Source organism: Drosophila santomea, chromosome 3R (genome assembly GCF_016746245.2).
Source record: "Drosophila santomea strain STO CAGO 1482 chromosome 3R, Prin_Dsan_1.1, whole genome shotgun sequence".
In the NCBI taxonomy this organism is placed as follows: Eukaryota; Metazoa; Arthropoda; class Insecta; order Diptera; family Drosophilidae; genus Drosophila; species Drosophila santomea.
In genome coordinates, this window is record NC_053019.2 from 10,022,415 (window position 1) to 10,047,097 (window position 24,683).

The 24,683-nt window shown below is 41.8% G+C and overlaps 1 protein-coding gene across 3 annotated transcripts; it reads right to left on the reverse strand.

Annotated features, from left to right (window-relative positions):
* Nucleotides 1–96: 96 nt before the first annotated feature.
* On the reverse strand, nt 97–19,071 carry LOC120452664. Of its 3 annotated transcripts, XM_039637003.1 has the most exons (11): nt 18,953–19,071; nt 17,391–17,534; nt 7,802–8,047; nt 3,717–3,823; nt 2,463–2,572; nt 2,300–2,378; nt 1,950–2,047; nt 1,697–1,888; nt 1,492–1,634; nt 1,206–1,351; nt 97–670 (listed from the first exon to the last, which is right to left on the reverse strand). In XM_039637003.1, exons 2-11 carry the CDS (start codon nt 17,466–17,468, stop codon nt 556–558), a joined length of 1,314 nt encoding a protein of 437 aa, XP_039492937.1. In that variant the 5' UTR covers nt 17,469–17,534; nt 18,953–19,071; the 3' UTR covers nt 97–555. The 3 variants fall into 3 exon arrangements, with proteins under 3 accessions (XP_039492937.1, XP_039492936.1, XP_039492935.1); XM_039637002.1 differs by having other exon boundaries at nt 97–1,351; XM_039637001.1 differs by having other exon boundaries at nt 97–1,351; nt 7,787–8,047.
* Between the last annotated feature and the right edge of the window lie 5,612 nt (nt 19,072–24,683).

Genomic DNA, 24,683 nt, shown 5'->3' on the forward strand with positions numbered 1-24,683 from the left:
TTTATTTAGTCACTTTTATTTGAAAAGCAGAGCATAGTAACCCCCTGATTTTATGATCATCGCACAACTAAATAAAACACACAGGAAATGTACCTTTTAGTTTTATTAAATTAAATGATTACATTTTAAATAATTACAATTCGTACGTTTAACGCATTTGCCAAATGTTTGTCGCTTAACATTTTAGACTATATTGTAGACATTATACTTTAAATTAATTTTGTTGGCCTGCCTTTGTTTTATTTTTACAAGTAATTGAAACGTTTCACTAATACACATTCGTTCGCACTTATGACAGACTAATGACTTATGTTACGTGGTTGAATTAAAATTAGGCAAAGAGAACTTTAGTACGTTTAGTTTAGTATTTTACAGCGGCATCTCGTCTCCACCATCGGCATGGAGAAAATTTGGAAAACTTGCAGGTCGGCTAGCATTTTCACGCAGTTATGTACATTTGAGACTCTGAACTCGAGATGGAGAGTTGGGAAACACTTAGGCTAGCTTAAACAATTAGTTTTCAATATGGTCGCGTTCTTATCGATTGGGATCTGATCATATATTACTGGGCGGTCCCCGATGGGCGCGCTGTCCGTGTAACGTGGAATGTCTAGAGCCTGGACGCGAATGCACAATTGCATAATCGTTATCATTATCGATTGGCATCGACCTTCGAAGTACGTTGGATAAGTTTGGATTTAATACAATACATTTCAAATTGCAGAAAGTAGGGGATCAGGGAGGTTCTTCAAGACAGATTAGTTAGCAACTCTTTAAATTGGCAGTTAGTTATCCGTTTGTCTTTTTTTTATGGAGGGGCAGAGAGTTAGTTAAAGATACAGTATACAAATGCAAATTACTATCGGTTAATTACAGTTGCAGTACTAGGCACGAAATGGTTTTTCATTCTATGTTTTTGATTTTTCTGTTTTTTTTTGTGATCTGTTGTGTTGTAATTGTTGGTTTTTTTGTCTTTGCTGTCCAGGATGTATATATATACGATACATAGAGATACGCAGATACAAGATACTTTGTTGGCATGCTTTTGTTTTTGTATTGTGTGTGTGGCTCCACAGCAGAAAATACACCAGAAAATAATTTGCGAGAGCAGATCAGATGCATTTTGAAGTGTAGAATAGAGGTGTGTTGTGTGTGTCTACTGTTTGAATGTTTGTTTCGTGTAGGCAGCTTAATATCTATCAGACCTATTTGAGTGTATCGTGGAGCCACCGCTGGTGTAGCCCTTGTGGGCATCCCTGCCATGGAGCGAGTAGCGGGATCCGTACTGACTGCCGTGCCAACTGCGATACGGATCGTACTCCTCGATAATCGATGGCTCCTTCTCGATAATCTGCAAGTGTTTAAATGGGTGAGAACAACAGAATAACCAATGTAATTTATAAGATGCACAGAGAAAAAGTTGTTCTCATACTAGATATAGCAATACTATGACTGGTTTCTCTGTGCAGCTATAAACGTCAGATTTATTACCTCTGTATTGGCACAACTGCAGCTCATGGCCGTGCAGAGGAAGATGTTCATCAGCAACATGATCAGGAAGAGTACGCCCAGGGTGATGGTTAGCCACAGCAGCCAACTGGGCCGTATGCCATCGTCGCAATTGCCCGAGATCACTGCCCAGATACAATAAAATAAATATCATAAATAACCCAGACATTTCAGCTGCTAAACTCACATCTAGCCTCGGCGGGATCGAGCACAAAGACGGTGGTGCCAGCCAAACTGGAGCCCTCCTCATTTGGACCGAATTTCCGGGGTCCATTGGTGCCCTTGCCAAATCCAGCCAGAGCCACATCGTTGCAGTCATCGATCTCCACACAGCGGCCATAGCACTGGATCACATCGCACTGCAGATGCACCTCAGATCCTTAAATTATTGCAGAGAAAGTTAGTATCTGACATGATCGGGTGCAAGATCCAGGTCTCACCCTCGGGGAACTTGAACATCGAGGAGAGCACCGCCTCGGCAGCTCGTCCATCTGCTGTGGGCACAAAGCGACTGATGATCTTCGAGTCATAGGGGCAGCTTTGGGGGAATAGAAATTATAAGTTAGAAATGTGCTTACACTGGAAGTAATATATATTATACTTATTTTTTATAAGATGGCCTAAAGATGTTTGATATCTGTGCATAACATTTTATATTCATTATTTAATTTATCAGACGTTCTGCCGATGTCTTACTCTATGCAATTACTTGTTGTTTGTAAAGTTTATTGATACTCCTTTTTTAACTATGTAATTAGCAATTTATTATATTTTATTTAAATGCACTTACCCGCTGTCGTCGGTGAGCTTTTGGGTCCTGTTCTTCTTGTCAAAGGCGAAGCAGTTGCCCACACGCAGGCCATAGGTATCTGGGGATGGTAATTATATAATATGAGAGTATAGCGATAAGTGGGGAATCTTAACCAGAGAGCCCAGGGGCTGGGACTACCCACCGTTTGGCTTGGAGAACTCGGCGCGGATCTTGTACTCGTGACCGTAGACCGTCTCACGCACTCTGTGGTCGTTCTCCAGGAACTTGAGCACCACATGGGCATTGTCATCGCTGGGGAAAAAGGTAGTGGGATTGGTGGTGGTTTCATAAAGGTTTATTATACGAGCAAGTGGGGTCTAACGGTGAATGGCTCTTTAATTACTCCGTTTGGCTGGTGGCTAATTAAAATCGTAGCCAATAGACCCAAAAGCTTTGGGCGAAGCTTCAATTGCAACTGCAAGTTCTGCAATTATGCAACTGCAATTGCAATTGCAATTGCTATGGCCGGTCATTGCGCTATAGACGGTTGTTTTGTGGGCCAGATAAGCCGAGATACATACAATAATATATGTATGTGTACACACGTCGAAAACTATTTGTTGTTCGCCTTGTAGCACCGGCTGCAGGCACGATTATAATGTTTGTGTTTACCACACAGATTCTGTTAACAATTTCTTTGCCTTTTTCCGGGCTTAACAGAGCGCAACGTTTTGGAAAACCGTTTTTAATGCCATTTTTATTTCCCATCCGAGGTTTTGTGATGCTGGCATTTCAGTGGGGATTTTAACTGAATTTAAGGTGAGAAAGACTTGCGTAAGTGAGTCTGCTCTCGCAGTCGAGCAAAGTCATTGGCATTATGCAAATGAGCCGCGAGGCGAGAAGGTAAATTAAATTGTTTTTCGTTCACCTCAAGATGATTATCGGGCCTCCTCAAGACCGTTTACCGTTAATTGAACTGCTGCCCAGTAAGCACTATAAATTTGTTGATTATTCTGCCATTTTGGGAATAATTCTCTTTCTCTACTTTTCTATTGGGCCCGCACAAAAGTGCTGATGGAGTGAAGAACAAAATCGTTAAGAATTGTGTGGCCCAAGAGCTCAATGGCCTTGGAGTTCTAATTCCGCAAAAGGCAGAAAGAAATGCGAACAATGGCAAATGGTGGGTTAAGAGCAACACCTACATGCCTGCATTGCCAAATCGAAGCACAATTTGCCATTTGATTTGCCGCCTTCGACTCTCTGCAAATTGGTCAGCACTTGGATCTGACGGAAGCTTGACCAAAAATTACACCACGCTGTACATCACAGCCGAAACAGAACAGAACAGAACAGAACAGATCAGAATAGAACAGATCAGAGCCAAACTTAAGTGCAATTGTCTAGACAGGTTAAGCATTAGCATTCGCATTCGCATTCGAACTCGCATTCAACTTACCGCGCATAGCCCGATTTGCCACAGGTAATCACATAAAACTTATCGTCCGCCAATTCCAGGGTCTTGTGCACACGCACGGCCAGTTGGATGGAGCGCTCCTCCGTTCGCTGCGGGGGATTCCGTATATCCGTATCGAGTGGATGCATGGTTGGATAGATGAGGGGGATAGGGGATAGTTCACTTAATTGCCGGTTATTAAAATCTTTATGCCCATGACATTAATGTTGATTGGTTGGAAAAGCCGAGTTAGGTCCCAATTTATGCTTAGGCTTTGCCCATTAAACAGGAGCATAACCCAGCACACTTGCAAAAGTGCATTCTGAACTATATGTCTAAGATCGTCTTCCGATAACAGCATTTGCATATAACTTTTTTTTATTTGTGAAAAGCATTTCCTTTAAAGGTTTTAATAGATTCGAAAGTCTAAGAAGTACCCTTTCTAGAATTAATTTGTAAAGAAGTCTCATGAAGAGAATTTGTAAATTTCTCAAGCAACTAGTACTGTTGTATTTTACGCATTTTGCGGCCTTTCACTAATTTCTTTGACTGTAAGTGGCTGCCTTAACAGCACGGTTGCAACTTGCACTTGTGGCATGTTAATTGTCACATGATGCAATCGCACAACGAGGAAATGCAAAATGCCGCCAAGTGTGACGCATTTTCCAGTTGTTTATTTTCTCCTTAGCTCAGCTAGTTTTTCCCTGACTCTGATTGCTCTTCAGCTGCTGTTGGTTTGCTCGGCTATGGCCATGCTATCATGGATTTTGGTAATTATTTTAGAATCATTTTGAATATCATCTGCAGCTGGCTTGCGCAGCGGAATGTGACTGCAACTGCAGATGGGCAACTGTTCCAAGAATCTCTGCGCTCGGCTGGCCAAGATTTTCCGCGGTAATTGCTGTAACTGTTGCCTAAGGCTTGAATACATTTGTTTTAAAGTTATTTTTTTTGTATTTTTTTTCCGATATTACAGCACGACCTTGACCCGCAACAGCTTTCCGTAAAAAGAGATGTACAAAAAGTACACGTTCCTTTGTCAATTTTGCGCCAGCTGGCAGTTAAACCAGTTTTTACTGCCCAGTAAATAAGTGTCAATGGAAGTCGGTAAATACTTGGATATGAGTATATCTATTATTTTATAAATGTATTATGTTATCTCGCTGTTATTGGTTTAATCGTACGCCTCCACTTGTCAGGGTATTAGAGCTTTTGATGAATGGGGTTTTGGCTTGATTAGAGCTTGGTCAGTGGCCAGTTAAAGCGGTTAGCAAATAAACACAACATATCGCAGTGGTCATAAATAAATACCTTGGTTGGTCGCCGAGCTCAAGCTTAAGCGCTCCATTGGTGGAGAACGTTGTGATTTCACAATCTGTGGCCCAACTCATGCATCACGCAGTTGCATGCGGCATCGGATGAGCTCATTATCGGGTTATTATCAATGGCCGAGGAAAATGGCAAAGTTGATTCCCTCCCCAGCAGCCATGGAGAATAAAACTAAGTAGACTCTATGAGCGACTCCCATTACCCGTCTAAATGTGTTGAAATTGCCCGATGGCAAATTATCTTGCGGCAACTGCCTACTACGGTCTTTGGTTATTGCATTCGCAATTAACATTTAAATGTATATAATGGTGCTAGACAAAGAACCAAAGCTGCCATCATCAAATAATGGCAAACAATCTCGACTGGGGCAACCCACTCGCCTGCTGCAGCAGCAGCGAAAATAGAAATAATAACAATAATGGTGCCCGTAATAAGAAAAATAAGTTCAAGTACGCCAGCCGAGCCACAATGCCTCGAATGTCTTGAACTTTATGTAAAAATTGTTGGGCGTCTTGGCCATTGTCAGCGCCAATTTCATGCTCTGCCAGCTGCTCCGGAGCAGATTTAAAGATACCTTGAGGTGGCAGTGAGGAGTAGGAGTAGGAGCTGGTACTGGTGGAGCTGCAGAGACGAGGGCGAAAGTGGCCGATTGCAGCCGGCATTTTTAGCTGGCCAAGGTCAGCTGTGAAGGCATTTCGCCCCAGCAATTAAATCCGCTCGAAAAATACTTGCCAAGAAATAGAATCGAAATTGCCGCCGCCACAGAAACAATTCTTTTGACACAAATTCCACGCAGCCGGCACAACAACTACGAATCCAACATCCAACATCCACATCACAGCCACAACAACCACAACAGCAGTCTGGAATGCTGTCAAAGTCGAAGCGTGGAAAGCCGTGTCTGGGCATGTGAAATTCGCCGTCTGCAGCTGAAAACTAGACGCCGGCGCAAACTGCCAAGGCACTCCCTTTCAGAACAGCCAGCAAGCATTAAGGCACAGTGGAGCACCGAGAACGTGAACTCATTAACGCAACACGGGTCTTTAAAGTCAAGCTAACTCACCTAAGTATATTTGGCTATGCTTGTTTCAAAACTAATCGCTTACCTATTGTACTACGATCTTTATATAAATAAATAAGCAGATATCTAAGCTATATTCAATTATATGTGTATTCATTTATACACATAGGATTTAAGTACTTTCATGCTGAATTTAATTTTACATATGGTTTTACATTTAATGGTTGAGCAGTAAATCAATAATATATACGATTTACTGCTCAACCATTAAGGAGCTTTATTTCAAAAACTGCTTCTACTCCTGATTGATTTGTAAATATTTTAAAAATGGCTTAAACAAAGGTTTCTTGTAATCGTGGTTTACTGTACAACACTGTACATAAGCTGCGGCTAGATGCGCGTTTGTGTACACGTAAAAATAAAACTCAAGCCGCAGTTGCGATAAGCGTGATTTAATTTTATGGGGGACCTCCCCTTTTTTTGTTCGCATCCCGAAAGGAAGGTGGGCCTTGAAGCTGCGAATCTCCCCATCAACGAAAGCCGGGCTCTAGTTTTTTTAAGTTTTGTACATCAACAGACTGTCGAGAGGGGCAAAAATGGGAATACAGGGTGTGGTCCTTCGGATTTGACATTGCAATTAATAATGTTGTATGTGCTTGTACTTATAAGCATCTGGCAGCCAGCCCTATGGATATGGATAATTTGCATTTCAACGCATTGCATGGGGCTACAGGGCACTCTGGCTAATGCGATTTGCCTTTGTCTGGCAATTGTTCGAGTGCGTGTACGAGTGGAAAAAGCCGGATCAGACCCACACGGAATGGCAGTCGCCGTCTGTCAACGCCTGTGATGCACGTAGGATTAAACTTGATTTTTATTGCCATCGTTACTATATAGATTGACTGCAACGTCGACCAGACCGGGCGACCAGGGCAGCGTCTTAGCTGATTTGCGTTGATTTGGGGCCAAGACTCAAGTACACGGCCGATAGGCGGGCTAAAATTTATGCGCATGCGTGCCCTTTTTAGCCAGACAAAGTCTCAGACCTTGGCATCAGGTATCTCTAGTCCCCCATTTGTTGGTCCCTCCATCAGACTGAAGCTCTCGTGTCTGTTGTCTTGGATCGGCAGTTTTCCAGCTGCCCTAAGATTGCCCCATAGTTCACAGTTGGTGGCTTTTTGGCAGGGTCTTTGCACTAGCTCGCTGCCTGAATTTTGGTGGTAATTTGGCAATTTTACTGGCTGCCTGACAAAATTAATTTGCAATTTGTCAAACGGAAGGTGGTAAACGAAAGACTTAAGACACGAACTTTTGGGCTGTGTCGGTAACTGGATGGCAATTTGCTGATAGAGCTGGTCCCTTTAAGTTGGTTTTCGTCAATTGCTTTGCAAAGTATCTTTAAGGTGTTCTGTATAATTTCACACACAATTACATTACCTAATTGTATGATATTAGCAAAAAGTATGCAATGTTCTTAATGAAACTTCTTTGCCACATTGTTTGTTCGAAAAGTAGAGTTCTACTGTATTCCCACGAACTTTGACTGTATTTACTAGCATTCTGTTTTCTATTAGTCCATCTTTCTATTTTCCCCGCCTAACACCTATTTGATGTATATTTAGAAACCTTTCACGGAATGAAAGATATTTTCCCAACCGCAACATTAGGTTGTGCATGGTTTAGTGATTAGATTGGTTAGAGAAGCGCGGAATGTTATGCTTACATTGCTCCCACTCACGTTGCTGACCAGGATGCCGCAATAGTCGCTGGCGCCCTGTTTGGCCCACAGATTGAGGCTAAAAGCCACCTGGTCGCTGCCATCGCCCATGGCCATGCAGCCCGGAGTGCGGTAATCCCGGACGTGGACGGCGCCCGTGTAGCCGGAGCTCATCTTCACCTTGATGTTCATTGTGCCCGCCTTGCAAGTGGCCGTTACATGGGGGGCGAATTCGGATGGGGCAGCCGGTGGTTCCTGTGTTGTGACCTGCAATGAATACGAAATGCGAAAAAGCGTTAGGCATGTCTACCATCTTCTATGGTTAATAACTTTGACCTGATTTCTGGACCCTGGGAACTAACCCTAACACGGACCGCAAATTAATGCCAACTCATTGGACAAACACGGTGGAAACAGCAGCCAAAGAGGAAAATTCAAATTAATTTAAAATGGTTAGTCAAAGAGTCAGCTGTAGTAGCAATTAATTGCAAAAAGGCAAAGGCAAAGGCATCGCACACGGACCCAGAGATTGGCCAGAACTTTGGGCCAGAACACAGCTGCCAAAGTTGTGCACGTTTTGGGTCAGTTTACAGCTTACAGCCGAGCGCACTGTCAAAGGCATTTGGCTCTAAGATAATTTATTGGCGTGCTCGACTTGGGCTGCTGTCGCTCCGTCGTGATAATTGAATTTGTGCTCCAGCTTTAGAGCCGCAGAACGTTAGGGAATGACTGTCCAAAGAATGAAGTGGGTACACCAGAAAAAGTTAAGAACATAGTAAGCCAAAATTCTTAGAATTCGATTAAATGGATTTTGTGGGATTATGATTTCCTTAAGTTGGGAGGAGGTTATTGCACCTTCATATTTTTAAAATAATCCTGTACCAATATTATCCGACTTTTGTAGCTCCAATTAGCACCATAGGGTTCCTAATTTGCATATAAAAGACACTGGCTGCCAGAATTATGTTCCATATGTCTACTTCCGTTTGACAAACGAAAGACTTAAGACACGAACTCGTTTGCTATTGAAAAAACTTGTATGCTTAAGCAGGCAGACAGACTTTAAGCTATCAAGAGGATTTTGAATTAGCTCTTAAATTGAAATTGGCGAACTGAAAAGAACAAACAATTTTTCGAGTGCAGGCGCTAGATAAGCCGCGCCAAAGTTAAGTAAGCCATGTCATGACAATCGCCCAGACACCGCCTTTGTGGTCCAACTGGGCTCACGTTTCGTCGGCCCTCGGGCGCTGTCCAAATCGAGGGGATTTCCCCTGGACAGCCAGCCTGCCCGATCCCCGTTTCTGTCGCAGGCGAAAGGCTTTTGATTTATATTTACTTTCAAAAGGCACACAGAGGCAGCATCCCGTTCGCCCTTTGGCTTGCCAAAAAATAAGAGAAAAGTATGAAATTTTGTGCAGTCATTGAAGCAATTAATTTGCCATCCAATCATACACCGCCCGCCGCAGCGCTGCTACTGTGCGTCAGGTGAAATGCAGCCGGATGACCCAGTTGCCAGCTCCAAAACGCTGACAGTGCCAAAAGCATGTTGGCCAGTGTGCCACTTTCTATGGCAACTAGAACATCCACTTTGCATGCCACCAGCAATTTATTGTATCTCAATGCGCTGGCCACTCTAATCAAAAGAAAATAAAAACACAAGTCCAGGAGGAGAGACAATGACAATGCGACGGTGCTCCGCGTTGGTTGGCTGGATCCCCAACGTCTCCGTCGATCGGGAGTTCAATGCGCCGCGAGGGTCACATGAGTGGGTCCCCAGAGCGACTACGGCGAACTCCCATGACAATTTGTCGCTCGGCGAAAAGGCAATTGTTTTGCATGGATTTTTGCATTTAGCTTGCTGTTTTTTTGTTTTGTTTTTTGTTTTAAGTTTTTGTTTTCTTCTCGCCAACTGCAGGCGGCAGTCAATTAAAATAGTTTTTGCATGCTCGTTTCACTATCGTTTCGAGTGTGGCGGCGGCTTGTTAAAATAGCTAACCCAAAGTACAGCACTCCGCTATTGTATTATGCAACACGCTCTGATTGTGGTTGGGGCAAAAAAATAGGAAAAAATAGGAGGACAAAAAAACCAAACGCAAACCCAAATACAATTAGACACTTGCGCTGCCAGTCACGCCATGGCCAATGAGGCAGTGAGCCGCGGCATTTGGGTTGATGGATTTTCCCCGCAGGACACTGCGACCGAGTGATTTCTCACAAATTCCTACTCCTTTGCATTTGCCATTCGCGCATGCAAAATCGTATCGCAAAATCGAAACGCAGCTGGAACCAGATGCGGAGACCCAAAAGACTTTGCGGACTCGCCCAGGATCATTAAGTGGTGCCCCGGATGGATGTGATTTATATGGCTGCAAGGGGTCAGGCCATAAACTAAAAGTGTTCGGACCGCCGCATTTAAGCAGCTTAGCTATTAAGCCAAGTGACGTGGGCAATTAGTACAGGAAGGCCAACTCGTTTCTACTTCTTGTGATTTTATTTTTCTTTTTAGCCCGAGCAATTATCTGCTTAGGAATGACAAAACTGCAAGAGTTTAAGTGAAAAATGGAGTTCGGTCTGAGGCCGCCCTGAAAATGCTGGAAAACATGGGAAATTAAGTTGGAGCTATCGGGCTAACGATTTAATGATCCGTCATAAAACCGAAGTGTTATTTATGTGTCTTTAGACAAATGAATGTGTTTGTATTTGTTTTTACAATAGGACAATAACGTTTTGAGTAGCATTTGACGCAGATGTAGTACATAAGGTGTGGTATAAAAGAGCAAATTTATATTTTGCATCTGGGAAAAGTAAATGTGAGTAAATGTTACAAATATATAAAAAACAGTGCTTAGTTAACATGCATAGTTTATATGGGCATTTCCCCAAAGGTAACACTTATTCCTAAAAGTAACACATAATAGTATAGGTGAATTTCCTGCAGGCCTTCCAATTTATAGATTTCCATATCGTTTTTCGAGCCACTAACTTAAGCACCTTCTTAGCTTGGGCAATTAAATGTGATTGTGATTTATGTGCACTGCTAATTCCACTCAATTTGCGCTGCCCGCCAGTCAGGGAGTGTTTCCCTTAACTTAAATATTTCACAAGAGCCAGCAGAGTTTGGTTATTTTTTTCATGATTTCAGATTTTTAGTCGAGCGATACAATCTCCAATAGTCCAAATGCAGCTGCGCATAGCTGGCCAAAATAGATTGCCAAACATATTCCGATCGCTGGGAGTCGCAAAACATGTGCTGCCAGTTTGGCTTAGAAGCTGAAAAACAAAAAAACAAAACAAAAAAAAAACTCGTGCATAACAAAAGGTGGGGAGTCGAATACATATTTCGCGTGCATTTGAATTTCCGCTATGTGGCGCTCGGGCAATAAAGCTCGGATCGAAGTAAATTATAACATAAAGTCCGGGCCAAGCCTTGCCAACGCCAACTAAGACTAAGCCTGCTTTTCAGATGGCCAAGAGTCCAGCGAATGCTTGCTGATTGCAAATTGTCACGGTATTTTCGCTGGCAGCGCATAAATTGCCGTTTAACTCGCATTACAGTACGGCGAAAAACTCCAGATGGGAGCGTATTTATGTGGCGGCTGTGGCTTTTTGGCCAGAGCTTCAGCTTCAGCTTCATCGGCTTGGACCTGGCCGAAAAGCTTAATGAAGCTGACATCGCCGGTGGAGGAAACCCGTTTCGAGCTTTGCCTGATTATATAATGCAAACGGCTAGTGAAGTGACAGCTGAAAGGGTTTTTCCAACGGTCTTATCTCTTGGTCAGCAGATAGGAGTTAGCAGCTAGAAGTTAGGGTTCACCAATAGATAAACAAGTACATCGACGAGAAGGAAGAAAGGCCGTGGGCAATTAATGTCGCAGCGGCTTCAATTAAATTTCAATTGCCGGCGCGCTCTTTCCATTGAAGTTCTGACGCGCTAATTCCATGGCACGTCGCTTGGACCCTCGGTGGTTGCTCCATTGGGCTGGTTGGTGGTTGGTGGTTGGTGGTTACCTGTTGGCCCCACCTTTTGACTCCCTGTCAGCGGGTCTGCACGTTCTGGCGGCGACCCTACCACCGATTCGGTGGGTCAATTGTGTGCGGCTCATAATGAAACGCTGTCGTACCATTAATATAATAATAAGCACTTGTTCGCCGCCCAAACCCCTTCTTTATTCCCCAAAATCCAAATCATATGTCTGGCCTTTTGTTAGGAGCCCGTTGAAAGGTCTTCAATAGAGGAGCTTTGTAGCTTCTACAAAAAATTGCTGAACAACATTCCAAACGGTGTGTTCTCTGCTGGTTATTTATGTTGCTTATTTATCGATGGTCCGCAGAAGAATCCAGTTCCAAAACAGCAGTAGCCGCAGCCAATGTCTTCTTTTGAGTTTTGCTCCGACCAGCTGGGAAATTATGCTAAGTACTTTCTATTCTTCATGCTTACAAGGGCTTGCCGTGTTTTGAAAGTTTTCTTTAATTGAATTAGCCTCCTTTTAGCGGCCAAGAAGGGGCAGCTCTTTCATTCGAATGTTCTCATCATCACTTCACCAAATGCATACTGCCAATGTTAATAGCCAAAGTGCATCTTTATTCATTTCCTTTGTGTTTATTTTTTGAGTACAGCATTTATTTTCTGATCTTAAAGGTTCTGGTTAGGCAAATTAGCTCTAGTACCCAAGAACTCTAGTAATCATATAATTCCAAATGCATTACAAGAGTACCTTTTGAAATAAGATGCATCATCAGTGATGTAGAGTGGCCTTTCATGAACAGCTGCTTATAACGTTTCTTAGTGTTTTGTTATAAATTGGCTTACATGCTAATACTTTGTTTGAATAGAATTGTTTGACCAAATAGCGTAGTAATAGACTAACATTGTCTTCTTAACCATAAAACTGATCACAAAAAAGGCCACCCAGCGGGCATTGGCAGTGCAAACTTTCATTTAAGATTTCAGCCATTAAATACCCCCTAGTCATCATTTACTTGATTGAAACAATCGCTTATCGTGATTCTGAGTTGACATCAAAGCTGTCACACTTTCTTTGGGCATCGCCTTAATTGCTGACAAAAGTTTGGCTGCACGAAAAACACATTCTGGAAAAGTAGTTCCCAGCACCCGAACCAAAAAACCAAGAAAAAAAACACAAAAACCAAACAAAAACTGCCCTCGGTGTGTCTGCAATTTTCATAAATGTGCACTTTCCATGCGCATCATCTTGGACAGAATTTGAAAGCCAGGCCAAGTCCCATACTGAGTTTAAAATTACCCAAAAAGCCCTGGGCTTCAATGACAGTCGGCCGTGCAGCGAGGAGGAAAGCAGAACTGGGGAATAGTTTTTCCCATTAGTTTCAAATAAAACCTACTTTTACCTCGGGCCACCGAAGCTGGAGCAGAAAAACAAAGGTAAAAACAATTGCTAAATTGTTTTTTTTTTTTCTGTCTGTTTCTGTCGACTGACTGACAGTCTGGCTGCGAACGCAGAGAAGCAGAGCAAACCTGCAGGTGAACAATGCAAGTTAATCAAATAATGAACATGTGCTAGCCCAGCCGCAGGCAGTGTCAGCCGAAGTCAAACAAAAGAAAGAACTTTCTCCGCACTTGCGACCACCGATGACCCAATATGCCAAACACTTTTGCATAAATTTTAATGAATTTCACGCTACACCGATCCGCCCAGCATTGAGTAAAATAATTCGCACTGCTGGATCAGCGCTGCGTTAAATTGCGCCAACTCAGTGGCTCAGTTATTTGCCAACTGTATTGGTGTTGCTATAATCCCACAGAGCTGCTAGCTCGACAGTGATGCCAGCAATGTCAAAAACAAAAACCTTTTTATTTTGGTTAAATAAACAAAAAAAAAATAATATTTCATAAATATTATACATATTTTGTAAAGAGAAAGATATTTTGTAGAACAAAACACAACATGAATTTCACTCTGTATCTATTGCCAATGAAAAAACTTGTAATCTCTAAAAAAAAACCCAATTGTCACCACTGAAACTCACACAGTTTCGTGCTGAAATCATTCGGCTTTGACATAAACATGCAATTTTGTTGGCCAATTTCCTTCTGGCCAACTCCCCGGGAGTTATGTCCAAAAAGCCATAGAATCTAACTGCGCACACTCAATCTAATGGGTCCGGTCGCGGCAAAGTCGACATCTTCTCGACGATCGAGAGATCGGGAGAACGGGCAATGGCAATGGCAATGGCAACGGCAACGGCAACGGCAATGGCTTCCTGTCCAGGGGCCAGACATCAGAGTCGGAGCTGGTAGACTACTGCGATACTACTAACCCAGTGCTGAATGGGCGTTGCGTGCAGTGACCAAACTGGTTGCTCTTCTAATTGCCCCGGTCTCCAGTGCGTGGCGATCGGTTTATGGAGACGGCTGCCAGGTCTCGGCCAGAACTGCAGTTCACTTCATTGCACTCAGTGGTGATCACTTTTGTGGTCAATATGCAGCCGCTTTGCGATGCTCATATTTTCTGTTAATTGGGCCATGATGGCCGGACTTAAGGCCTGATACTCAGCCGGCATTCTGCGGTTATCAGCGGCTTAAACAAAAACGATATAAATCCCGGCTCAATTTGATAAAGCCATCCCGGCCAACTGTATCTGGCACAAACCGTTAGCACTCATACTCGTAAAACGAGGTAAACAAAAACTAAATAAGAACTTTAAGAATTTCAATGAAATGGCCGCGACAATCAGCCAGTTTGTTTTCTAAGTCTTTTGTTTGGCGGTCGCTTGAAGTTTCCCTGTTAAATTCTCGGCCCCTGCTGCTAACTCATCTAAAGTTCTGAGAATAATATATCCGCGACTAAGTCTGAGTAAACAATGAATCATATTATTGAGCACATTCATACGCATACTGAAGCTTTATGTTTTACTGCCTGCCGGCAACCGCAGCAGTAATTTAGGTAGGGTTGAAGATTTAGAAGGGGCATCGAGGGGCCGAGAGTTAAGACCACTGTGGGCCACTTCAATTGGCTTTTGGCAGCCGTTCTCAAGCACGTGCTTGTCAGTTGAGAATGGATTTGCGGTTTATTTTGATACCCTCGCAGGGGAAACAAATCAAGTGGGTAGCTCAAGTTTCTTCACTCTAGGCAAGAGTTTTTGTTTTAAGTCGTGCTTGGTATTTGTCGAGCAAACAAGACTTCCTATCTATCAATAATTGTACTTGAAATTTCGGTTTTTGCTAGACTCACAAATGTGTCGTGGAATAAGCAATGTCTAATTAGTTTTCAATGAAAGTACAAAATAATTTGTTGCCAATGTTAGAGCTTCACGCACTGTTAGCTTGGACACGGTTCAATTTTTAAGCACCTGCTTTTTAAATAAGTTAGCTCAAGTTTCCTTCAGTCTGGCTAAATGTTTGGCTTCTTCCCTACTGAAAAAATCTCAATTCCAAAATTTTGCTTAATCCACAAAACTTCAACCGCAAAACGAACTACCTGTGGTCGCATTCAAAGCGTCACTTCTGGCCAAATACGCCACATTCTTGTTCGTTGTTCGTTGTTTGGGTTTTATTTTCTGAGCTCTTTTTTTATAATTTTATCTTCATATACCGAATCGTAAATAAATGGTGGGTTGTTTTCGTTCTCTTATATGGTCGCTAGCAGGCCAAAGCCATGACGACATGGCAATACAAACCGATACGTTTCGTATATACACATTTACGTATGGATTGCCATATATTCATATTGAATTGGATGGCATCGAGAATTAGCATATTTCATTCGCTTTCAGCTTATTTCTGTTCGCTGCTCGCTGACATTGAAACTGATTTTAATGGCCCGTAACAACAAAAACATGGCAATGACAATATGTACAAGTACACGCTAATGTGCAAGTCAATATTTAACGCCGAAAGAAGGCGTCGATTTAAATGAGTTAACCGTCTACTAATTTTGGGCATCTCTATGTCAAAACGTCGGTGCGTTGAGCATATTAATCGAAGGAAAAGAAAACTACTGGACCCACTATTAACAGCCATTTGGGTAACTGAAAACCAGCCGAAAAAGGCGCTAGTTCATTTATTGTTTAATGAGTGTGAAGAGCGGTTTGGCCGAGTACCGCAAGCCAGGCCAAGTTTCAGTTTTAACCGACACTCAGCACGCACACATGAGGCGAAAATTACTTTCGCATAAGTTGCTGTTTACATGGGTATTTTACTGACTTGTCTGACTTTTTGGCCAGACGCGGCGATGGGTAAACTTATATCATCGTCTCCGTCGTCATCATTATCATCATCATCGCCAACAAGATGATAATTACCTAAAAGACTGCGTTTTGTTTGCCGTTGCTTTTACGTATGCTTCAAGGTTTTGTGAGTTTTGCATTAACCAAAAGCCAACTAACTCGGTCGCGCAGTCTCTGTTTTCCCAGTACTTGAAGTTTCCGAGCCGCGCTGTTAGCCGTAGGCCGATTGTTTGCCAAGCCCAGAGAGCGAATTTTGACGCCCACACCCCGAAACCCGGCATTTCATGATGTCATTTTCTCCAACGGCCGCTGACTTCGATGGATAGTTCAACATACCCGTTATCAATTCCTCAGCAAGAGATGTGGGCAGCGACAAGGGCGGATCTGGTCAAGTTTGTAAGGCTCAAGTGTCAGGAGATCATTTGACCAGTCAAAAATAAATGATTTTGTGGCAGCAAATATTTGAAAAAAATTTAAGTGAACTTTGCGTAAAATAAAAGAAATAAAAGTAACTCACTTCATACGGTAATAGCGTATTAAAGCTGTCCAAAAACAATACATCAAGTCTTAAGCTCGGAAAGTAATTAGGATATCCGGAACTAATTTACTTATTATATGATTTTTTATTAAAATGTAATGATTTCATTTGATGTGTATTTAAATTGCATGTCATACATTTATAACCTCTGAACCTGAGAATTAGTTTCAAAGATTTGCTTGAACTGTTTGTGGATAAGTTAAAAGTTATTTTATTAGAGACAACCTTTTTTCAATCAAAACAAAAATATTGGATCGAGCTGCCGTGAAAACTGTGGAAAAATCCCCCCGTTCGGTCAAATCCAGACTTGAACTAATTTCAATTGTTGGCGAGCCCTAACAACTCTCACCATGATAGATTTGTGCCATTTCATAGGAAAACTGAAATCGAACCAAGCTAAATCAAAAAATGAAACCAAAACCTAGTAAACTCCTGAAGCGCTCACGAACAATGGACCAATTTTTGGGGGGCACAGTTGGGTAAAAGTTAAGATATCGGTCAGTGGAACATTTGGAGTATGACTGCGGGTAGGCGGGGAATCGGGCAATCGGAGCACTAAGCCTGCCTGCAGAGTTATAGTTATGACCGTGATGGAGTCACGGCGATGGCAATTGCTATTGATAAACTGGCCTGGCCCAGCTGCAGTCAATGTAGAGTTCATTAATTTGTCTGCCCTGGAAAATTGCCGTGGAAAATCTAAAGGCCCAGTTCGGACCAAGCCCCAGCCATGGATATGGTAGGAAAACGGCAGTGTAAAAGATGGTAGGGCATGGTAGTTAACCTCGTTTTCATGGCCGTCGCAGAACTTTATTGTATGCAAATGAAAAGTGAAATGTCCAGAAAGTGGTCTAATTATCTTTCACTTACCTGTCCAACCAGAAACAGCAGCGCGGGCAGGAGCCAAAGGCCCTGGCTATCTGGCCTCTTTCCTGTCGTCATCATCATCGCGTTCGCTTCCTAAGTCTTTCGTTTGCCTTTGTTCGCTCGCGGTAGTGTTATCCTTTTGGGCAGCTGCAATTACGCGGAACGTTTATCACCCAATTGAGCAATTGTGCAATTGTCTGGCGCTGATTATAGCCCACTTCATGCAACTCACGCAGTTGTCAGGCTGCAGCTGCATTCGATTTGATGGCTTTTATTTTCTAAATCCCATTCCTACTAAATTACTCATCCGCCGAGTGACTCAAGGCAACTACTGAGAACAAAAGCTAGCCCCAGTTGAACTAAACAGAACTTATCTCAGGTGTAAATGTACTATTTATCACATCGTTTTCATCTAGAGAGTTTCAGTGCTGTTTGAGATGATTTCGAGATTCTGGCGATCATAACTTTCTATCAAATTTTTTAGTGTACAAACGTGACCCGAGTGCATCGGATTTCTAATCTTTTAATATGCCCTTTTTGATCTGATTAGTTTTTTCTAAGACAACTCCTCCCATTCTCACGTATTTTGATTTCGTTTTCGACTCGACCCCGACCCGATTGAACCGCGTCGAATAAACCTCAAAGTGGAGATTACTCGGAAAAGTGTTTCGCAAATCAAATGAAACAATGAGTTGGAATGCCGCTAACGAGTTTGCTCGAAAATATATTTATTTGCCGCACAAAGATCACAAAAAATAGCCCCACTTACGTAATTTGCTCAAAATGTGACATAAAAGCTTAAAAAGCCAAGCAACCGCTAAAAAAAAGTGCTTTTTGTGTCAGATTGAATATTTATTGTTAAACTAAATGTCAATATCTAACATGTAACCTCAAAAAATGTGCTTAATTTATGCTATTATTTTTTGTGGCCAGAAGTTATTTATTGCCCGCGCATATGTGATTTATTTAGCTTTTCTAACAACAAACTCAACCGGAAATGCCTAACACACCTACACACGCAGCTTAGAACTCACATTCTCAAACAACTTTATAATTAAGGCATTTTCATGCAGCTGAGCAGTAATATGCAACATTCAAGTCAACCTAGGGCTTTCAGCAAAAAGTTAGTCATTTTGGTTAGTTAATGAAAAAACCGAACTCGCAGCTGAAGCTGCAGTTAAGAGAGCTGAGTTTTCGGCTAAGAGCGCATCATGAAGAGTAACGAGAAAAACTCAACTAACTCGCAAATTCGCGCAAATTCCAGGCAATTTAGTACCATAATTTAAAAGTTAGCTGGACACTCATCTAACTAAACCTATTTTGCATGAAGTTGGCTATAATCAGCAGTCGTTTTCCATCATTAAATTTCATTTGTTATTTCGTTTTTGTTCACTTTAAAGTTTATACATTGTGCTGCTCTTTTCAACAGAATGTGAGACGTGTGAGCAACACGTGAAAACAAGTTTTATGCAACAGCTCATTGTTTACTTATTGTTGTTAGGGTCGTTTGTTAAATGTGTTTATTTATTCAAAAAAGTTGTTTTTATTTGCTATTACTCAGCTACCTGCACTCCGCACTGAAACCAAGTTTATTACTTTTGAAACGCGTAAGGCACTACAATTCTAAAGTCGATTTAGACGACAACTTTCCGCTTGACACGTTAACAGTTCGAGAGATTGTTGGCAACTGAATCGCAGAGACGGAAATTGCTCTAAGCCAAGCTTTGCTGTTTCAGCTTGGTTGCTTTATTTTGTTTTTTTTTGTCTTAACACTGTCATCTCTCTCTCTATCTCTCTCTCTTTCTCTCGCTCTCTTCTCGCTGCTCTTTTTGGCCACATCTTCGTTTGTTTTGGCCATTTTTACTTTGCCTCCGCATTCTGGCCATCGAGGGCGTTACCACATCGCTGGAAAAAGAATTTAAACCATGGCTTTGGCGCCCAAGCAACAGCTACTTTCGTTTTCGCTCAGTTTCTATAAATTTTTATCAATTTGCCACGCATGCTGATAAATATTTTAAAAATATTACAATGTGCGGCAGTAACTCTAGGTATATAATCACTTACATGTACAGTTATGTATTCTAAAATTATTAAAAGATGTATAATATATATTTTCTTTATTCCCATTAACCATACAGTACATTGTACATACATAATTGACGTATGTATATAAGAATATTATATTTTCTAAAAAAAGTCCCTATGTGTTGACTTTAATTTTGTAAGTACTTGCACTTGCTTACATTAAATTCTGAGAAAGTTGGGCTAGCCCAAATGGTTTTGAATAGTGTATTAAATAGTGGTGGTTGTTGGAACTTGTAGCGTAACGCAGACTTCAATGAATCGATATGCCCGCAGGTTTCTCTTACTCACGCATGCGCAGTAACGGTAAATGGGGTGGTGTTATTGAAAGAGAGTAGCCAGTGTTAGTAAGCGACATAAAAGTAACGGTGTTTTTCAAGGATTTTTGAGAAGTTATCTATAAAATCCTGGGAAATGTTGAACCATAATTAAATTACTCATTCTGCCTGATTATAAAACAAGCTGTAGTTGATTTTTGAGTATATACTTAACAATAAAATTAACATTGCACTGACTCTCTTTTCAAAACTCTCTCCAATTTCTCTCGCTCTCTTTGAGTACTTACATGCCTTTACATTCGCACATTTCTTTTGGTGGGAAACTCTTGGATGAAAATCCCACTCGCTCAGTGAAAATTTCATCACCGTCGTTGACAGTTCAGCCAAAATTCTCTAGCTCCACAAAATTCGCACAGTCAAATCTCAAAATTATCTAAACTACATTTTGTGTTCACTTTTGATCATTCAAAGTCATCGTTTAACGTTCATCGGCCATTCGAGTGGAAATTGAAGAGTCCGAGCAGGAAAATTCAAGTGAATTTCTAGCTCTTTTCGGTAAAGAAAAACGCAATTACCAAAAAATCGAAACACGGCTAAAGTGAAAAGAAAAAAATATAAGAAATTTCTGTATCAGCTAGTCAGCGTTGTTTGCACCGAGTGTGAGTGCGAGTGTCTGTGTGTATTTGTGAGTGTGCGAGTGTGTGTGGGTGTGTATGGTGTGTGTGTACGTGATAAGCGTAGTCAGACGCCGTAACAACAAAACTGAGACCCCGAGGTTAGAGAGGCACCATCGCTTTATTGAATTACACGTAAAACAAAGAGCGCGACTTAGCTGGCGATTAAAGCGTCCTCAAAAGGGAAGCGGTGGGAGGGGAAGTTGCCAAGGGGGGGATCCAAAGTGGGCGGTGGCAACCTGATAACCCACAAACCCACTGCCAGCGGGAGCCGAGCAAATAGTCCTGAGTGGTGGTTTTGATACTGCTAATTGCTTGGCAAAAATTAATTAAAAACCTTGGACTCTAAAACTTTGTACAACTGGTCGCTAGGAGAGTAAATTCGTTACACTTCACCTTTGCTTTAGTTTTTTAATTGCTTCTACTAGAAATTTGTTCCAGGCAACTAAAACTTTAAGGTACGCGGACAATTTAAAGCAACATTTTTGGGGAATAGTTAGGCAAAGTATCCAAGCAAAAGATTTGATATTAAAAGGACACTAGAAACTGTAAATTTATATAATTAAAATAAGCCGTTCAACTTCAGTTTTAACGCACAAGCCCCATTTTATTTCTTAAACCCAAAGTGGCATCAACTTTATAGCTTAGCAAAAAGGCAGCCAAGTCTTTGACCCCAGACGGAAATAGCTGCCGCAATTTGCGTGAGCCAGCGCCACAATTTACTCTGAAATGCTTGGCAGTTTTAATTACCATCGAAAAGACATTACGACCTGTTTTATGACAAGCCAACGCACATATCAACACAAAGCATTCTCGGTAGGGAAAAGCCACTGGAAAATGGGTTAAATGTGGCTGCAGGTGCTGCACTCCGGATGTAGAGTTCTGCATTTGCCCATTTCGCAACCCTTTCTCGCTTTGCAGTTTATATAAAATGGTTGACAGAAAATGCAACTGCTTAAGCTGCCATAAAGAAACAACTTTCATTTGCCACTGACGTTGATGGATTGTGGTGCAACTTCGCTCAAGCCGGGAAAATAACCCGAGCCACCCACAAGATGGGAGGGTTAAGCCGGGCTATAACGTTTTTCCAGCACAGATTTGTGCTGGCTAACAAAAATGTGCGGGCAAAAACAGTCCGGAGAAGTTTCAGTTCCAAGCCTCCGGAAAAGGGCAAGCCAACAGCCCAACAGCCGAGACCCTCAACACGTTACTGTGATTATTAATTCAAAAAGTTTTCACACACACGTACAGTTCTTCAGACAACACGGCGGATGAAAATATTCCGCAAACGAGCTTTGCTGGCAATCCGCCGAATGGCAATACATATATATCGATGCTAGACGGTTATGAATTATGCAAGAAAGGCCAATTTAACTTACCCAACTTAATTTGGCCAAAAATCTAGGCCCAATCTGCTGGCTAGATAATTAAATAAGACTTAAACTTGGCCAAATAAGATTTCAGAAAAACCGCTCAGTTATTACTGTTTTGATAGGCAAAATAAACAGAGCAAACAAACAATCGGGGCCATCAATAATAAATCGATGGGTATAAGCTCTACTTTGTCAGCCAGCCTGCGAGTTAGTCTTTCTGTGACGTGCGCTGAACTTTGACATTTGGGGGCACGCTAAAGGAAATGCCAAATGTCAGACCTGTCCGTGTTGGAAAGTGCAGCTATCGCACAGCTTCTGGTCGAAAACCAGCGAATCTCAGCTCAGCTGTGTGTGAGGGCCAAAAAGTAAGCCACAGACAGAGCGGCGTCCCTTGCGTATACGTAATCTCCTTAGCCACAACAATTCATTATTAGGGCTTATGTCATGAATCGACACGGAGGAGTCGGGATTTTATTATCGGAAAAATTTAAAAGTCTTGACTTTGTAATGAACTTCAGCAATGTATGTGCATCTCATTGGACCGGCAAGGACACCCTCAATTGTTCCGCCCCACAAATGTAGGCTACGAAAAGTTGCACAACCGCCTTGAATATTTTAGTTATGATAAGTGAATCAGCACTTCGCCGTGGACCTCTGGGACCCATTAACGCAATTTTCCCGCACTTAGCTGGGACCGCAGAGGAAAAAGGTTGGGCCTGCTGATTTGTTTAGGTGTTATTTACATACAACATTTGGTTATTTAGTTGCAAATCTTTCTGATTTTTTTACGTATTGCCTGGGGATGTGTGTTTCGAGTGTGTGTTTTTCAGTGTGCGGGTTCTGTGGTGTTTGTATACTATGTCCTACATAGCGGCCACTGCCAGTGCAATGAACCAAAAACAATGTTTTGCTTGGCAGTCGACGGTAAAAAAAGGAGAGCTACAAAGGCGACAGTCAGTCGTCCCTTGGGATGTTAACCAGTCGCTTGTCCATTCATTCATTCAGCCATCCATCCAGTCGCTCCATCGCCTGGACATCCTCTGCCTGATAGCTGTCCCAGTTGATTTGCTCTTTGTGTTTTCCCATTTCTTTTATTTTCCCGTGTTTTTGGCGCAACGTTACCGTACTGCAGCGAGCTTTATAAAGGGGTTTCCTTGAAGTTCGTCGAGCAAATATGTGTGGGAGTGATTAACTTTAAGATTCAGTGGATTTAATAATGGAACTATGCAGGTCACATAATCGTACTTAAGTTTCTTTACATTTGGCTTATTTAATTAAAAGCATTACGCTGTATTGAGCTTTTGTTGTGCTCATATTTCTTTAAATTCTTTGAGTTAAAACAGTATTTCTAACTTGAACGGTGAAGAGATATTACATTTAAATAATTTGTAAGCCTAATTCTCTAACCGCTTACTTACAGATTCAAATAGCGACCGAGTAGCCTGAGAACCGTCGTAGTAACGAAGCGAACCCCTGCGAAAACGGAGGCCAACTGCTCGACTTAATTGTCGACCACTGTCAATATTAGCGCCATCGCAACTGCTGGGTGTGGGCGAATCTGCGCCCCGCCACCGGTAAGACTGTTCCATGATTCGCTCGCGCCTTCAGAACTTATTCATTTCACTTTGGCTTCACTAATGGCACCCAAAGATATCACTCAAATCATATGCGAAACACTCACACATATCTTTAGCCTTGCTACGCTTTCATCAGCAAATTGCTTTTCAGTTTTTTCAGTTTTTTCAGCTTCAATCATTTTTGTTTTTCCACCGAGCTGCCCACTTGAACCTTTTCGCACACAAACACGCAAATTTACCCACAGGGGGTCGTCATGTTGCTGTTTGTGCCTGTGTGTATGCGTGCCTGAGACCAACATTATATTATAAAGGCGCTGAAAAGTTTCAAGTGGCTGTAGGCCTGCGGGCCACGATAATAAATACAAAACGCACAGCGTCGTTTTGGCCACAAGTGTTTGACATTGTTGACTTGGCCCAAAGCAGCCACCCCTCCGAACGTCAAACTCGACCACCAATTGATTTCTGACGTTATGCGCCACACAAAAGATCCTTGGAAATATAATGGCCATGCAATTTCAACACACTGGCCATTGTCCTTAAACGTCCTCGCCTCGTACACCTGTTGCCATTAGCTCGATTTTATACTCATGCCCACACGCCGTTCGTTTTAATGTTCTGTTCGTGGTGCTTATTTTAATTAAAATTTAGTTTGAGACACCTTTAATGCCATTTTAATAGAACTTTAGTTTTCACTTAGACCGACTCAGTCTCTATCTCTCTCTGTCCGCTGAAAAAAATATGCATATCCTTTTAAGCCACACATTCACGACATTTTCCTAATTGCAAATGCAACTTTTGTGATTTCATGGTGTACTTAATCCATTATTCCGACAGTAAGTGAAATCGAATTAAAACCATGCGAGTTCGTTTTATACAAATATACTAATCTTTAAACCAGTTGACATATGAAATTTGAAATGAGTTTTCCCCTCACTTCACTACATTACATTACGACTATGTAATGTTTTTTACGATTTTTACCATCTTTCACTGTGAAAATGCATATTCGAAGTGACCACATTGCGCATACGCCACGTTGGTGTAACTGAATTAGAGAAAGTTTCCGAAACAATTAGGATCCCAGTGAGAACGTTGGCTTAGTTTGGCCACAAAATCTCATTACCTTTCTGCAAAAAAGTTAAATAAAAGGGACAGACATACTAACTAAGTGCCTTATTTTACGTTTGTGAGACGCTTTAAATTACTGTATGCCTTAATGTTCAATGTCTATGCACTATAAATATCAGAAATCATTAAATGAATGCCCAAATTGAAAGCACTCTAGCTAATTAATGAGCAATTCAACTATACA